Source organism: Mus caroli, chromosome 3 (genome assembly GCF_900094665.2).
Source record: "Mus caroli chromosome 3, CAROLI_EIJ_v1.1, whole genome shotgun sequence".
In the NCBI taxonomy this organism is placed as follows: Eukaryota; Metazoa; Chordata; class Mammalia; order Rodentia; family Muridae; genus Mus; species Mus caroli.
The window spans coordinates 75,661,807-75,679,890 of record NC_034572.1 but is presented as its reverse complement, the minus strand read 5'-3'; the positions used below and the strand labels follow the sequence as shown (position 1 = coordinate 75,679,890).

Below are 18,084 nucleotides of genomic sequence, written 5' to 3'. Positions count from 1 at the left end.
TGAGTATGAGACTGTAATCGATATATAAGTTGATTAAGAAAGTGATTAGGAAAATAAAACCAAGTGAAACTAAAAATGTCCCATTGACTATATAAATATATAGCAAATCCCCTTTAAAAAGCAAGAATGTTTAACAATCATAGTTAAGTCGATGATTTTTTTAATTAGGTATGATTATTGCCTAGAGGAGAATTTTGAAACTTATTATAAAAGGAACTTATTTAAATTTCCTATTTATGAATGTAAGTTTACATTTTCTAGATTATATAACTTGTCTGACTTTATTATATGCATTTCTTATTTTGTGCATTTTTACTATTAAATACTTAAAGTGGAAAAGAATGAAAACCAGCAAGCAAATGCTTAGATTGTTTTTTTTTAAAGCAAATTCAGAACAAAGTCATTCTGTTCTGCAGTCTCAAATTAATATAATCCAAAGCAAAACAGGAGAATTGCATGATATCTAGACTACATAATTGTGTATGTGGCATGTTTGCTTGGAGTACCACAGTCTAGGTAAACCTGGACAACTAGTGACTGACTGATGACTGTAATAAGAAGCAGAGGGTGGATAGTTGAAATATCTGGGACTGTTTGGTTTATAATATTCATATTTGTACATAACTGTACATTTTGTACCTCTCTTTGTCCAGTTTGCTCGTCATTATACATATACATTAGAGTGACCTCTAATAACCGAGTGACAACAGTCGATATTAGGCTATCTTGAAATCTCTCTCCCAAAACCATTAATCCAAAATGCTTCTATTATGCCTCAGGCAAGTTTTTAGCACAAGGGCAGTAATAGATGTATTCTTTGCAAAAATATCACAAGAACGGTCTCTAGTCCACTTACTAATAATCTTCCCCTATGAAACTGCTTGAACAGGGCCTCCACAGTTCAAGTTTCCCTCAGGACTGTCTTCCATCTTGCTACTAGGATGACCCCCTAAGCCCTATTTAAAGCATCCAATCACTTTTGTACTCCAAAGTTTATTCCTCTAACAAACAGCATGATAAGGCTTTTCTGAGCAGTACACCACTCCTTGCAAGAAACTTCCGACATATGAATAGTTGTGAGTGGTGGCTAGTACTGGGTGAGGTGTATATTCCACTGAAGTAGAAATTCTATCAGCATATAATTTTCAAAATGATCACAAAATGGGTGTTTTAGTTATTAGCAATCTTGAACACATATTGAGACATAAGGGCTTGGATATGTGTATATTATACATAAAATGGACATATATAATTTGTATAGTGGGAGAACGAGGGATTATGGTTCTAATAGTTTTAAAAGCATCTCAGGAAACACGTTTTGATATATAGGTCAACAAATGTGGTCTAGAGTAATATAGTCAATTTAATATGTAATTTATACTAAATAAATTGCATGTCTATATTGTGTGTGTGTGGCTGGCTGTGTACATGCCTCATGTGTGTGCATGTGTGCTTAGGTTTTTTTTCTTTTTTTCTTTTTTCTTTTTTTGTCAAATTGACACAAGTGGGGGTTATTTGGGAAGAGGTAACCTCATTTGAGAAAATGCCTCCATTACGTTAGCTACTGGGCATTTCATGATAAATGATTAATGAAGGAGGGCTAAGCCCACTGGGTTGTGCCATCTCTGGACAGGTGGTCCTGGGCTGTATGAGAAAATAGGCTGAACAAGCTTTGAAGAGCAAGTCAATAAGAAGTAGCCCTCCATGGTCTTTGCCTCAGTTCCTGCTTCTCTGTTCCTGCTTCTCCGTTGCTGCCTTGTGAGTTCTTTCCCTGACTTCCCTTCCTGATGGACTGTGATTGATACCGCAAGCTGAAATTAACCCTTTCCTCCCCAAGTTACTTTTGATCATGCACTTTTCTATAATAGAAAGCAAGCTAAAACCATGTAATTGGAATATTAACACCACTAACATTTGTTTAAACTGAAGAAATAATTGACAGCTTTTTGTATACTATCTCTGTGTGTGCATGCGCGCATGCATGTGTATGTTTGTGTGAGAGAGGAACGGGGATGGGGACAGGGGAGAGGGGAGAGAGAGAGGAGAGAGAGGAGGGAGAGAAGAGAAGAGAAGAGAGAGAAAGAGAGAGAGGAGAGGAGAGGGGAGAATACGAATAAATATGTGCTTGAAGGCTAGACTTAGTTTATCTTTCTGTTACATAACACAAAATTAAAAGTAACACATTTAGTGATTCTGATTATACAAAAAACAGGTCCAGTTCCTGGTTTTGACTGTGATATTTTTCCACTCTTGAATTTTTGGCATTCCTTTTCTTTTCACCAGTCAATTGATAACTGAAAAACTCTTCAAAATATTTCTCAGAATATATTCATTAGCAATTTCTACTTTTAAGTAAGAAATGACCCCAATAAATTGTGAATTAAATTGGACTAGCACACCTGTAAATCATAGTCTACTACTTGACACTAAATTGCGATACTCCTCATAGTATTTGGTTTTCCTTTAAATGATAACATAAGAATTGTCATTATCATTTTTATGCTAAAAGCATAGTTGTAATTCATGGTGATTTAAATTTAAGTCCCAGTTAGTTTTCTCTATTGTTCTCATTGAAATTAAAGATTTAAACTAAATTATAAAACTCCAGTTGAGTAGATATCAAGGGTGTTATGGAGAGAAAGTAGTTTCTGTATTGTATTTCCATTCCACACCTGCATGGAAAATAACCAATAGAGTTTAAATAGTTTTTATAGTTGGGAATCTATCTTTATATTTATTCATTTTGCATCCCAGTTCTGTACCCCACTCCCAGTTCTGCTCTCCCACAGTTATTCTCCATTCTCCTTCCCTTCTCCTCTAAGAGAATGAATTCCCCCAGTATCTTCTCACCCAGGCACATCAAGTGCTAGGCGCTTCTTCTTCTACTAAGGCCAGACAAGTCAACCAAGTTAGGGGAACAGATTCCACAGTCAAGCAACAGCTTTAGGGAAAGCCCCTACTCCAGTTGTTTGGGACCCAACTGAAGACTGAGCTGCACATCTGCCACCTATTTGCAGGGAATTGGGGGTTAGTCTTGCTTATGTGTGCTCTTTGTTTGGTGATTCAGTCTGAGAGTTCCCAAAGGTCCAGGTTAGTTGAATCTGTTGGTCTTTCTGTGGAGTTCTTATCCCCTTTGGGACCCTCAATTCTTCCTCCTATTTTTCCCTAAGAGTCCCCAAGCTCTATCCACTGTTTGGCTGTGGGTCTCTGCATCCCAGCTGCTGGGTAAAGCCTCTTAGAGGATAGCCATGCTAGGCTCCTGTCTGCAAGTTAAGATTAATAGTGTCAGGAATTGGTTCCTGTCCATAGGATGGGTCTTTATTTGGGCAGGTTATTGCTTGGCCATTCCCCCAGTCTCTGTTCCATCCCCATCTCTGCATTTCCTTTAGGCTGGATAAATTTTGGGTGAAAAGTTTTGAGGGTGGGTTGGTGTCCCTGTCAGGTTCTATATCCCCACTGCTGTGGGTTTCAGCTAAGGTCACCCTTACTGATTCTTGAGAACCTCCCTTAATCATAGGTCTCTGGTACTTCTTGAGATACTTCTCACTGTCCCCAATCCCTGCTAGCTGCAGATTTTTCTACATTCTTATGGCCATCTGACCAGTTTTTCTGTCTCTCCCTACACCTGATCCTGATCTCCCCCCCCCCCCACATTACCCTTCCCACTCCCTCTCCCACCCAGTTCCTTCCTTCCATCTACCTCCTACAACCATTCAAACATTCTTGCTTGGGCCATTCTTCCTGTTTAACTTGTTTGTGTTTGTAGATTGTAGCATGGGTATCCTGTATTTTATGGTTAATATCCACTTATAAGTGAGTATATACCGTGCATGCTGCAAACCCTTTTTGATCTCTGTCTGTGTAGAACGGGTCTCTGGTTGCAGGTGGACAAGGAGTTGGTGAATGAATGACAAACAGAAGCAACACACGAGATTGTGTAGAATCTGAATGTAATTTTTCAAATTGAGCATCAAACTTTTTATACAGAAGAAAATAGGGAAGTTAGGTGACACATCAGCAAGGTACAAATGAGGTTACGGGATGCTTAATGACTCTTACACAAAACAGAGGAATGTAAACACAAAGACTGGCAGGAACTGGGCAATAAAACAACTGAGACAAAGTCAGCTCTACCTAAGGTCAGCTATAGTCTTAGAAGCCAGGTGTGAGGTCTTTACTCTCCTAGGGCAAGGGATTTCACACCCAAGTAATGGTTCTAATTAGGGAGTTCTGCTCTAGCTAACCTCATGAATNATGCAATACTCTAAAACCACAGCCTGATCTACTTCCTAAACCATTGTAAATTCCTGTATATGGGAGCGAGTTGGCTTTTATTCTAAGTGATAGTGTGGGGGGACTTCTTACTAATAACTAATGTAGTCTGCCATACATAACTATAATAAGAATTCTAAACTTATGTTGCTAAGCTTGCCCTGAGATTTCTAACTCTATGTAGTAGATAGTAAAGCCTGATTTCTTTCACTATTTCTCTTACAATACTAGAGGCAATTCTGAATGTCACTGAATAGGCAACATTCTTACTGAATTCCAAGCCCATGGTCAGCTCAAGGACTATTCTAGGATGTTGGAACACTGGCAAAGGCTTAGCTATATCAGAATTCAATCTTTAAAGGCACTTATAATAAAATAATACTAAAAGAGAGCAAGTGGATCCATACACCAGACTAATGCGGGGATAGGGTATGAGTACACGGGTTATGAGAATGCCTGATTCCAGGAGGTTGTGTTTCCTTGAAACTCCCTGCCTTGTGAGTGCTTCCAGGCCTCTCGGCCTGCCAAGCAGATTTCACTGGAGTGTGCATAGCACATACATGTCTTTTTGGTTCTGGATTACCTTACTCAAGATGATATTCTCAAGTTTCATTCATTTGCCTGCAAAATTCATGGTATCTTTGTTTTTGATAGCTGAATAGTTCTCCATTGTGTTGATGTACCATAAATATCCATTCTTCAGTTGAGGGACATCTAGGTTGTTTCTAGTTTTTGGCTATTACAAATAAAGCTACTGTAAACATAGTTAAGCAGGTGTTCCTGTGGGCATCTTTTGGGTATAAGCCCAGGAGTTATGTATACCTGGGTCCTGAGGTAGAACTGTTCCCAGTTTTCTTAGAAATTGCCAAATTGACTTCCAAAGTGGTTGGATAAATTTGCACTCCCACCAGCAATGGAGGAGTGTTTCCCTTCCTTCCTACACATCTTTGCCAGCATGTGCTATCACTTGAGTTTTTCATCTTAGTCATTCTGACAAGTATAAGATGGAGTATTCGAGTCATTTCGATTTGTACTTCTCTGATGACTAGGGACTTTGAACATTTCTTTAAATGTTTTTCAGCCTTTTGAGATTCCTCTGTTGAGAATTCTGTTTAGCTCTGAACCTCATTTTAAAATTGGATTATTTAGGTTTTTGGTGTTTGTTGAGTTCTTTATAAATTCTGGATATTAGCCCTCTGTTACATATAGGATTGCTAAAGAACCTTTCCCAATCTGTAAGCTGACATTTTGTCCTAGTGACAGTGTTTTTTGCCTTACAGAAGCTTTTCAGTTTCATGAGGTCCTTTTTAACAATTGTTGATCTTAAAGCCTGAGCCATTGGTATTCTATTCAAAAAGTTGTCTCCTATACCGATGCATTCAAGGTTATTTCTCACTTTGTTTTCTATGAGATTTAGGGTATCTGGTTTTATGTTGAGGTCTTTGTTCCACTTGGACTTGAATTTTGTTCAGGGTGATAGATAGGGATTTACTTGCATTCTTCTACTTGTAGACATCCAGTTAGACCAGCACCATTTGTTGAAGATGCTTTCTTTTTTCCAAAAGTCAAGTGTCAAATGGGTGTGTGGGTTTATTTCTGGGTCTTTGATTTGATTCTGTTGATCAATCGGTCTGTTTCTACACCAATACCTGATTTTATTACTATTGCTCTGTAGCACAGCTTGAGGACAGGGATGGTGATTCCTTCTGAAGTTATTTTATTATTCTGGATTGTTTTGATATCCTGGATTTTTTTTGTTTTATATGAAGTTGAGAATTGCTCTTTCAAAGTCTATAAAAAATTGTGTTAGAATTTTGATGGGTTAGTTTGGCTAAGAGTTTGTCTATCTTTGTCTAGCCAGGCCATCCTCGAACTCCCTCTGTAGCAGAGAAAGATGACCATGGTCTTGTGCATGCAAGGATAGCACTTTACCAAACTAAACTTATTCTCAGCACTCTTTTTTTTTTTTTTTACATTTTGTAAGATTTAAATATTTATTGATTTTCCTGTTAATGGAAATGAAATTAAATTCATTATAGAATCAAATGTGTCAAGCAATTGAAACATTTCAAAATCCTTCACCAATTACACAAAGAAATTAATTTGTTTAGCTTGTTTGTTACAAAAAGAGAGGAGAGGGATAGAAAACTACTATCTGTAGAACTGGTTTTTTTGTTCACAAGTTTAGTGAAACTGCAGGTAGTATCTACACCTCCGTTCAGTTGCTTCACTGCACACAGAGGTGAAGAACTCAGTCTCTGGAGCCTCTGGGGCAGGGTTATTGTTTATTCTCAGCACTCTTATATTACCTTCTTTCCATGTCTACTTTATGTGCATGCGTATGATGTATATGTGAGTGTGGCGATGAGAACGGCATGCCTTTGGAGGTCCTATGAGAGCTTTCAGGAGTTGGATACTGTCTTAGGGTCCTTGAAGGTCTTTGATGGTTTCTGCTTTCTGCTAGCTATTGTGCAAGCTGGGTGGTGATGCTATTGTCTCTCTGCCACCCATTCCCCGTATCTCTGCGCTGGGGTTACAGAAGCTTTTGCTATGGCATCCAGATGCTGAAGGGGTCTGGGTATCTGAACTCAGGCAACAGGATTACAAAACTGCCCTTTACCCACCAAAGGAGCTCATCACTCCAGTTGTTTATAATTATGGAAAAATGCCACATTCCCCATGATTCTACAGTGTCCCATCAACATAAATGTGTGGCATACTTGCACACATGTACTGTAAGAAGAATCACTGTTACATTAGCATAAATTAGTGGCATATGTGTTCACACTATACCATATGATGAACCAGGTAACAATGATCAGTTTTGTTTTTAAACCTTGAAAGTAAAACTTCCATCTGAAAACATTGATTTTGTGTGAATATACTGATGAAATCGTTTTAGCTTCATGTTTTATATACTTGGTATTTGAAAGATTATTTTTGTTACACTAACAGGTTTTATTACTTGTCTTAGAAATGTCTAGTACTCTCTTCAAACACTACCATTTTCCATTTCTCCTTTGCTTGCCTGATTCTACTTAACATCTGATATTTCAGTACTTCCTACTCTATTGTAAGTTTAATCTGTGTATTTCTTTCTTAGCATGCAGATAAGAGATAATGATTTGTATTTCTCAGCTCTGAAATTATATTTGACTTTATTTACTTGTTTTGATGATGTCTGTACTTTATTTACTAAGGCAGGGCCTCTTGCTCTCCAGTTTGTCTCCTTGCTCTGCCAGCTTGCCCTAAGCCTCCTGTCTTCAGTTTTGGAGCCCTGGTATTACATGCTTCTAGGCTTTGATGTGTGTGCTGAGGATCTCAACTTCAGTCCTCATTTGACAGTTTTTGCCACTCCATCCCAAGCTATTTAGAAAGTCACTTCCTATCCCTATATCTTGATATGTTTCCCCTATAGTTTAGACATTTTAGCTGCATTATATATTTGACCCATTCATTTTTTGTGCAGTATGGAAGTGGATTAGTTTTATATTATAACAGTTCTCCAGTTTTTCATCACTGTCTTTCCTCAGACACACACTAGCAAGCACCTCTGTTAAGAGTGAGCTTATTTCTGGGTCCTGTATTTTTCCGTTTATCTACATGTGGGTTTTTGTGCCACTGTCAAGACATAATTATTTTATTATCCAGGTTAGAAATTTTATTGTCTAACTATCTAGAGATCTGTTTTTGTTGACTGCTATTTCTGTTGGCTTTAGGTGATAGTTTATTTTCTAGTATTATTAGTTTTTATTGAATGCCAGATACTGCAAATGAAAAATTATAGATAATTTAAAGTTTACCCGACATTGCCTGTATTCAGAGAGGTGTAATTTCCTTATTATGGAGGTGCTTTATCACATCACAAAATGTCCTTACTCCTAACCAGAATTGAAACACTTCGTCAGTTCAGTTATGTTCAGTTTGCTGTCTTCTTCAGTTCAGTACAGTCTCAAGGTCCGTCTTACCAGGGTAGCTCTTCTCCATTTCCTTACCTCTGAGCTCATTTCTCTGTGTTAGAATTTCTTGCTGTTTGACATCTCCCTTTGGAGAATTGACCAATCGTTACAGGGACGAAGACTTTTCTCAAAGAAAGGGATATTTCTTTTCTTTCTTTCTTTTCTTTTTTTTGTTTGTTTGGTTGGTTTTTTGTTTGTTTGTTTGCTTTTTCGAGACAGGGTTTCTCTGTGTAGCCCTGGCTGTCCTGGAACTCACTTTGTAGACCAGGCTGGCCTCGAACTCAGAAATCTGCCTGCCTCTGCCTCCCAAGTGCATGTGTCTTAAGATCATGACTCTATAATTCATTACCCTCATAGCTGTTGCCAATGATTTTAGATAGGTGTTTTGTGTTTTAAAACAAAATTGATTGTTACCTAACCTAGTTCATCCTGTGGTAAACAGTTATTATGACATTTTTATACAGTACTTAAAGTATTATTTAAAGCTATGTGGTGTTTTTGGAGCCCATCAGACATGTTTTACTTGTGTGTACTTGTATGCAGTCTCTTAGCATGGAGTTGGATGTATACTCTTGATGGGAAGGTTCCAGGCATATGAAATGACAGCCAAAATGAATTGATGTGACACTGGGACCATGTGTGCTTTTAGTAGTTTCCTCGGGAAATTGACGTGCCAAGTAGGCTTTTGAAGTTTAATATTATTTTGGTCATCTATCTCTTCTGAAAACAGGAAGGAAGTGATACTTCATGTATAAATAATTATACCTACAAGACATTGATAATTTCTGAGTTTGCTTAAGTTTCTCATCTTTCTTGAAGTCATGCAGCCTTACTTATTTTTTTTTAAATCCTTTATCTTTGCAGCATAGGATTTTCGAATACACTGATGAGTAAGAACTTAATTGATTTAGAAATTATTTTTCTGATGATGTGCTAACTCATGATTTTCATTTAGATATCAGAATACTGTTCTCTTTGTTCATTTTTTCAGAGTCCAGATATGACACCTGTTTGCCAATTGTCCCCTTTTCTCCATTTTTTTCTTATTTACCAGTCAAAAAGTTTTAAAGTTATCAAGGATTCCATGCACTTCCAAGATAGGGATAACATCAATCTAAAGACTCAATTCTTTTCTGTCTTCACTGCTTACAGACAGGGAACACAGTCTCTTCAGCCTGGACCTGTGTAGAAGAATTTGGAGGAAATAAGCAGGTAAGAAAACATCTCTTAGGAATATTGTGGTATATTTAGTTCTCAGGAAATCAGTTTTAAGCTAATCATTTCATGACTACATGGGGAAATGCATAGAATTATCTGCTTAAACCCTGTACTTCACTAGCTGCACTAATAGCTTTCCTAGGAATAGACTCATTAAGGAAAAAATAATAACATTAAATGGCTTTCTGTAATTCAGATGCTTTCAAACTTTTGAGGAAGACAATGTTCTGATATCTAAAATGAACCACTAGGTTTTTAAATAGTTCAAATCAGATATGGAGTGAATACTATGTTTTGATTATCTGGGTTTCTCAATATAAGCTGAGAATGAGACTATTTTTACACATTATTAAAACAATATTTTGACTCTATTTCTATAACAATTTACTGTTTAGTTTTCTCACCAGGCTACAAGAAAAAATTTTAGATGGGGGTTGGGGACTTTATGTTAGTGTGTGATTTGCCAAAACTTTTTTTTTTTTTTACATGTAAAGGAATCAGCCCCTGTATACATAATTCTGTGTTCCTGGGTAGGTTATTTCACCACTGTGTACCTTAATTCACCATTTTCAAAGGGAGTAATGTGAGCGCTTGCAGTGCTTTTAGAAAGGTTTCGTTTGTTTGATCTTGTATGGTTATTTTTGGCATATACTAAGCAATAAACAAGTATTATCTAACATTATTAATGCCTATGAGAAATCTGTTTATTGTTCTTGACACTTAAATCTTAGACTGTAAATTTATCCTCACAGATTTTAGCAAAACAGTTTCTAAACTTACAGATCCGAAATGTTACCTAAATCTTAAAAACACAGTGCAATTTAGAACTACCTTTTTTAGTGTCTTAGATTTTAAAGCTTGACTTTGAGAGATTGGTTTACTGGCAAACATGAACCTTGAGAAGATTTGTAGCCTTTATTTAATCTAAGTCTGTTTCTTCATTCTAACCCAGACACTTTATGTAGTGAGCTGAAGCATAGACTGGTACAGCATCAGTCATGGATTTTTGCTCTCAGAGGCTGCTGTCCTGATGGTTAAGAACTAGCATTAGGAGGAGTCTGCTGTTAGGATCTTTTAGTACACAGAGCAAATAGACAACTTACAATATGGTTTATTTGGTCTTCTTGCTTCTTTGGAAGGAAAGCAGCTGGACTAATTTTAGTGCCAGGGCATGATTTCTTTACATGTGGCCCTCCTTCATCCCTTTGTTTTTGTGCTAAGTTTTGGTCTCTAGAGGACTTTATTGGTCATGTTCTCTTATAATTTACCATAATGGGGAAGAAGAGGGAAAGGACACAGAATCAAGTCCATCCTTTTGTAAATGGCAAGTGAAAGAACAACCTGGGTATGATACAGGAGACACTGGGGAGGGAGAGAGGGGAGAGAAAAACAGAAATTTCTATTATATTAAAACATTTCATGGTTGATCTACAAATGCAAATGAAATTTCAAAAATTTTAGTACATAAGGAAATAAGATGCTGCATGCATTGAGAATAGAAGTTGTGGAAATAGATTAAGATCAAGTCACATCCAGCCCACTTAGGAGAATAGCACCATTGATTTGACTTTTGTACTCCTGCCCATTAAAAATGGAGACCTTTGGGGGTAGGTTGAGATGCTTTCTTTCAAATTTCCTGCTAAGATTGCTCTAAAAGCTTGGCCAAACGTAAACGGTACTTTCCTAGGAAATAGGAGTTCTAAAAGTTTTAACTTGTTTTTTTTTTTTTTTTAAATCTCTTTACTTGTGAACCTATGGATCTGTCTTACCTAAATCAACTGTTGTGTTTTGTCATTCATATGAATTGAAATCATTTGATTTAAAGATTTGTAAAGTTTCAGCTTGTTCTCAGTTTTCAATTTGGAATTAGATTATTAAAAAGTTTATTAGAATCAATAGTTGAAAGACAAAACTAATATACATAATATTATTATGTCAAGAGATTTATCATATCTGAACAAATATATGTATAAATATGTAACGAGCACATTATTAATCATAAGGGAATCTTAAATTAAAACCACAGTGAAATACAATATCACATGTACTGGCATAGATGTAATTAAAACTGCTAGGCCAGTTTGCTAGTGCATACTTGTTATCACATTTGGGAGGGAGAAGCAGGAGGTGGATCAGTGCAAATTTGAGACTAGTCTCTTCTACAAAGTGAATTTCAGGCCAGCCAGTCAGAGTAACACGTGTCCAACACCATCCACCCCATGTGTATGTCTGTATGTGCTGGCATTCCAACTCTTGTAGAAGATTTGAACAACAGGCAGTTTCAAATTTTACTATTTGAATATAAAGTGGACAAAATGAAGAACGCAGGAGCATAAATCTCTACCCCGTACCTGTGCAGCTCTATTCTCAGCTATTTACCATTGCAGAGAGAAACTGTCACAAAAGGTTTATATAAGAATGAGCATAGAGCGTATTTTATTTGTAAGAGATCTGTGTTAGAAAAGTTTACATATTCATCAACAGGCAACTGCATAAAAATCATGGTATATTCTTAACCACCAAGTAATACTCAACAATGAAATGTAAGAAATTACTCAAATACGTATTATGACTCTTAGAGGTTTTGTTGAACAAAAGAAGCTAGAAATAGAAATTATTTTTAAAACAACGAAATCCAAAAACAGATGAATTAATCCAAGATGCTAGAAATCAGACTGCGAGCTTGTCTATAGGACCATTAACTGAAGAGACAGGTGATTTGGTGGTTTTTTGTTTGATTTTGTTTTTTTAAATCTGTTCATTGTGGATAACGTAGCTTATATACTTATCAAAATTAAATGAAGGTGTATGCCTTTTACTGTTTGGAAATTGAACCTCTGTTTTAAGTATCCAGACAGGAATTACATGAGTATAACATTTAAACTCTGAAGTTGGCTCTCTAGCACTCATTATAAAGGGGATGTAGGCCAGTTTGGGTCTGGAATAGGGCACTGAAGAGTTAGAATGTACTTGAAGAGGAAAAACTGGTATGGGGTGGGGTTGAATACGAACATGCTTGGAAATTTAACTCATTTGCTCAATTTTCTTCTTGTGCGTTCTGTTTGCTACATGTAAATTATATATAAGGAATGGGTACCTACTCCTAGGTTTATTCACCCATAGAGTTTCTCTTTACATTTGACTATCTTATTTGACATGTGTTCTGTTTTCTTATCACCCAAATGTTTTTTTCTGAAAATACTTATGTTCATAGTGGTTTTAAGAATAGGGGTTCACTTATGAAGTGCTTGTAAAATCTTTACAAGATCTAAGTGAATGAAGGCTTTCTCTTGCCCAATTCCCATAATAATTGTCTCATACCATCTTATACAAATATTTTGAGTAAACTTTTAATTTGGGATTTAATGTAGTTTTAAAAATGAGAATATAGCAGGTAATGTTTGTTTGTATAACGCTGTATGGTAGAAGACTGCCAGAAATGCTAAGTGTTATGTTAATAGCCAGCTATTGAGCTTGCTTTTAAATCTTCTCTGGAAATATCTTCTGAGCTCCCATTTTATAAGTAGGCTCCGTTATCTCTTGAATGGATGTAAACTCAAAGCAAGCATGATATCTATTTGAAAAGTATATTTCCTGTCTACTGAAGTCACATGTAAATCATGCTGTTGATCACTACATTGGTGAAATTTAAAGAGCCAAGTGCATTAAAAGTGTGTGACGCTGAGGGACTGGATTTGCATAATAATCTTCAGCAGGATTTTAAGTCTTCATTAATACATAGTAGATCTAATGTTTCAGATAATATTTTAGTATTTAACCCTTGGGTAAAGCATAATCTTTAAAAGAAGAAATGAAGCTGATGTTAGAAAGGCAAATGATTTCAAAGTAATTTCTCATTTCAAAATACCCAAAATATTTTGACCATTGCTTTGGACATTTCAAAACATGTTTATATTTTCTTAAAACAAGCTGCTTTATTGACCTTGTGGTACCATTCATTTAAATTTAGAGTTTTACAATGCTAGCAATTAAACCTATTTACAACTGATTTTCACTTTTTTATTTTTTTTTCTTAAATAGGTCCTTTCTGATGTTGCTTGAGCTTATTCTCCTGCAGTTGGTCTCACTCCTGTTCGTTAAACATTAAGTTAATCCTCATGTGTTGTAGACCTCATAGTGCATGGTATTGGAGGCTGAAAGCTTGACCTGTATAGTAAATGATCTTATTCAATTTTTTCCATTTCAACAATACCACAACTTTTAAAAATGATCATTTTATAGACACAGTCAACCACTTTGACTTATGCTATAGTAAAGAGCATAGTTGAGTTTTTGGAAAGTACAGGATCTACAAATTTGGTCAATAAAACACACACCTACAGAATTACTACAATTAAGGAAACAGGAAATTATTGGTGCATAAGATGAACGTTTGTTTGAAATTAATATTTCAAATATAATTGTTTTAATAATTTGGTTAATTTTGGATAATGTTCTATACTATTAAGTTGATAATGGTTTTTGACGTTCTTTTGGTAGAGATGATTCATTTTACTGTTTTGTGGTAACTGTGAGACTCTAATGTTAAATTGATGTTTGGTTGTATGAATGTTTGTGCCAGCATTTAAATAATGAAATTTTGGACAGTTAGTTTATATCAGAAGTTCAAGGGCAAATTCTTATGCTGGTTTGATACCTAATATGTTTTTTTAAAAAAAAAGGAAAAAAGAAAAGAAACTGAATTTACTGTTCTTTTTTTTTTTTTTTTTTCTTCATGATCTACCCTTGGTGTCAGATCCAAATTTAAGAGAAACTTTTTGTTGATTAAAGAGAAATCAGAGGTTCTCTTTTTCTGTGTTAAAAAGAAAAAGATACCCAAAATGCACTGTAGTAAGACTGTCCAAACAGTGTTGTCGGTTAAGGAAAGAACCCTTACTTGATGTAACTGCTGGTGTTTGCACTGCAGAGATAGTAATTCACCACCATTACAGTAGCATCAGGTATCTAAATGTTAGAACATTATGTTAAAACGTGATTGTCATTTGAATGTTTTGTCTTTTGAATTAAATTTGTGTCCACAAAGATGTGCAGCATAACTGTTCATATATTTATTTACAGACTTCAATTTCCGTCGCAGCTCAATAAATAGTCTTTCCCCTGTTAGCACTATCCTCTCTTCTGGGACTCCCAGCATGCTTCCTTACACGTCAAGGCCTTCTTCTTATCCAAGCTATCCCTTGTCACCAACAATATCACTTGCTAATGGCAGCCATGTTGGACAACGACTGTATATCTCCAATCAGGCCTCATTCTTCTGAAGAAAGTCTGGATATAGTATATAAACTTCCCTTTGTATAAGGCGTGGAAATTAACATACTGTTGTATTTTAGAATTGGGTTTGCACATTTGACTTTAAAAGCAAATATTTTAACATATTAAACAGCTATAATACAGAATGACAAGAGTGGTAGGATTTGCAGAAATGCAATTAAAAGTTACTCAGTGATGGCAAACTACTGCTGTTATTTTTAAGCTTTGGGGGTTTCCAATTCTCGAGCTTGAAAGGATTCCTGTTGTTTATGATTTTTGTATAACAACTTTGTAAAACAGCATTTTACAAATATTGAAAGTACTTAAAGACAGTGGTTGTACTAGATTAGATTACCAAGGATCGCTATCTATAGTGGAGTATGAAACAGTTATGTAACCAGAAGCATCTAACTATTATGTAGAAAGAAATGATGAGACAAAAAAGATTAAGATGCAAATTTTTGGCAGAAGTAATGAAAAATCAGTCAACCTTTGTGGTCCTTGAAAGTAAGCAAATATTTTAGTTAATATTTGTTACAGAAATAAATTATAACTTTGCTGTTAATATATTTAAGGTTTTTATAGTTATAATTCATTTATGTTTTGATATTCATTACATTGTTTACATAAGAAGTGTTAATGTTTTTTAAATGTTGAAATCATGTGTTGTTTAATTTTTATACTTCAAATTCTTCAACATTAAATATATGGCACTACTAATGTGTGTTTTGTTTTTATTAAAATTCACGCACACAAATATCTCTCATCTTTTGAGACTATCTTTTTCTTTGCCAGATCAACAGCAGTTGCAGTGTCTTAGGTTTTCCATCTTCATGAGATCAAAGTGTCAGATAGAAAGAGAAATAAGTTTATAAAGACAAAATCCCTTTCAAGTGCCAGTAGAAATGTTGGTAGATTCAAAGAATTACCCTTTTTTACTAAAGAATAATTAATGAATTTAGACCATTTTGACCTCATCGGTTTATTAGCATACATAGACAATTATAGTGATAATTTTCATAGATGATATCAGATATTTTATATTTCAATATATTAAATTTGTTCAGCTCATTGTACAAGCACTTCAGGCAGGATTTCCATGCATAGAATTTAAAATAGTTGAAAATAATTTTCCTCTCAGCTTAATTTGAAATTTCTAGCAGAGTTACAAGAGTAATGAGTGCCAACCTTTTCACTGCTAAAGAAGCCATTCCCCATGAAGCTGTGTGCTCCCTGTGCGGGTCACTGCTTCAGACAGTCTCGCTCAGCACTGTGGCTAGTTCACAGCACAGATATGCTGGGCTATTGTTGCAAATCATCCACTCAGAAAACATGCAGTGAATGCTTTCATTTGCTGAGAGGCCACCCATGGGAAGAAGAGACACGTTTAGTTTTTCATAGAAATGTTTGGAATAGCTCAAATAAGAAGTTATTACAAATATTCTCACAGGTTTGTTTTTTTTTTTTTTTTTTTTTTTTTTTTTTTACTTTGGCGTGAACCCAACAATTAGAGAACTATCAACCACACAGTATTTGAAGATCCATGGTGACATAATGTTAAATGTGTAAAAACTTTCAAATTAAGCTGAGTGGAAAATTATTTTCAAATATTTTAAATTCTATGCATGCAAATCCTGCCTGAAGTGCTTGTACAGTAAGTTGAACAAATGTAATATTTTGAAATATAAAATATATATTATCAACTATGAAAATTATCACTATAATTGTCTATGTATGCTAATAAACTGATGAGGTTAAAATAGTCTAAATTTATCCATTAATTTGTATCAATCCTTACAATATTAAAGCTAAAACTTAGGCAAGTGTTGAGAAGTCACAGAGTAGCTGATTTTGGGGGGACATATTTGTATTGGTTCAATATTTGATTTTTTGCACAACTTGCATTACTTCCCCCTCAGTCACAATTACAGTGTTTATGCTAAACAGTGCTTTGTGCAGTGGTATGGATGAGTAGTAACTTGTTCATATTGCATGGGACTCTACTAGACTAGTGGATGTCATTAATTGCATGCTACCTGAATTTCTGTAGCAAAGGTTAATTATATATGGCCCTTGCCCCAAATGAAAGCCTTCTTAGTAGGTTACCACCTGTTGACAGATCTTAGACATGATCTCTCATGGGGCCGAGAAGCAGGCCAAATGACGGCCTTTGTGAAACCTTGTATGCAGCATTTATAAAGGGCTGCCGAGGTTTGGGATAGAAACCCATCTCTTAGTATTCCTTAGAATGAATAAGGACATTAATAGCAACGATTCAAAGTTTAGAAGCTGTAAATAAAAGTCTGGCGAAGCCAATCTTAAAAGAGCACACTTAGCAAGAAAGAGCTATAGCTTGTATCAAAATGCAGATATGAACTATAATATTGACATACTGAACAAAAAGCTAGTTTCTAATTGAGATGTCCCCTGGGTATCTAAAACTCAACCTACCTGTAACCAAGGTAACTCCGTGTCTTACCTCATAGGCCAATTATTTTTACAGCAACCCACATTAACAGGATCGGTTAGATTTTATTGTTGCTGTGATAAAATACTTGAGAAATTTAAAAGGGGAATGTTGTCTCTTAACGCATGCTTTCAGAGTTTCCAATACAAATCCAAGGTCACTTGGGCTCTTGCTGTAGGCTTGAGTGTAATGTGGTTGGGTGGTGGGTAGAGCAAAGCTGTTCATCGCTACAGCTGGCATGAAGGAGTTGGGAGAGAGATGGGATGAGGCTGATCAACTCACTCCCCATGACAGGAAAGTACTCTGGAAGAAGTAGGGAATGAACAGTTGCTGCACACAGATTTCATGCTGGCTCAGGTGGCTTCTGGGAATTTCAAAGGTCCCATATCTCATCCAGGCAAGTCCCTACTGTCAGATATTCTGCTCAGTCCTATTCAAGAAAAAGAAAAGGAACCCAGCACTGCCCCACACCATATAAAAAACTGTATAAAAGCCAGACTCATAGGGCCAGAAAGTGCTTTCTCTCTGGACACCTCCTCCCCTGTGTTATACAGGGGGCTCTGGCAGTGTATGCTGTATGCTCATGCATCATCGTTGCTGCAACAGATCTTGTATATGGTGCAATGCAAACTTCTCATTCTGTAATTCCTTTCTTGACAAATAGTGTCTTAGTGACAGTTTCTATTGCTGCATAAAAAAACCATGACCAAAAGCAAACTGGGGGAAGGAAGAGTTTGAATGTGCACTTCTACATCACAATCCATCATCAATGTAAGGGCTGGAATTCAAGGCAGAAACCTAGAAGCAAGGGTTGAAGTAGAGGCCATGTGAAGGAAGCTGCCTCCTGGCTTGCTCGGCTGGCTTTCTTATACAACTCAAGACAACCTGCCCAGGAGT

At 36.0% G+C, this 18,084-nt stretch overlaps 1 protein-coding gene across 7 annotated transcripts in view; it reads left to right on the top strand.

The window, feature by feature from the left end:
- The window catches only part of Rbm46 (RNA binding motif protein 46), a 36,435-nt gene extending 20,997 nt beyond the window's left edge, over positions 1-15,438 (top strand). For 3 of the 7 annotated variants that reach the window (XM_021158995.2, XM_029475615.1, XM_021158993.2), the window contains one exon: positions 14,529-15,269. In XM_021158995.2, the coding sequence (XP_021014654.1) occupies positions 14,529-14,728 (200 nt within the window). In that variant the 3' untranslated portion in view covers positions 14,729-15,269. Of the gene's footprint in view, positions 1-9,383; positions 9,444-13,490 lie in introns of all 7 variants that reach the window. The other 4 variants (XM_021158996.2, XM_029475617.1, XM_029475616.1 and 1 more) reach the window with 4 other exon arrangements.
- The last annotated feature ends 2,646 nt before the right edge of the window (positions 15,439-18,084 follow it).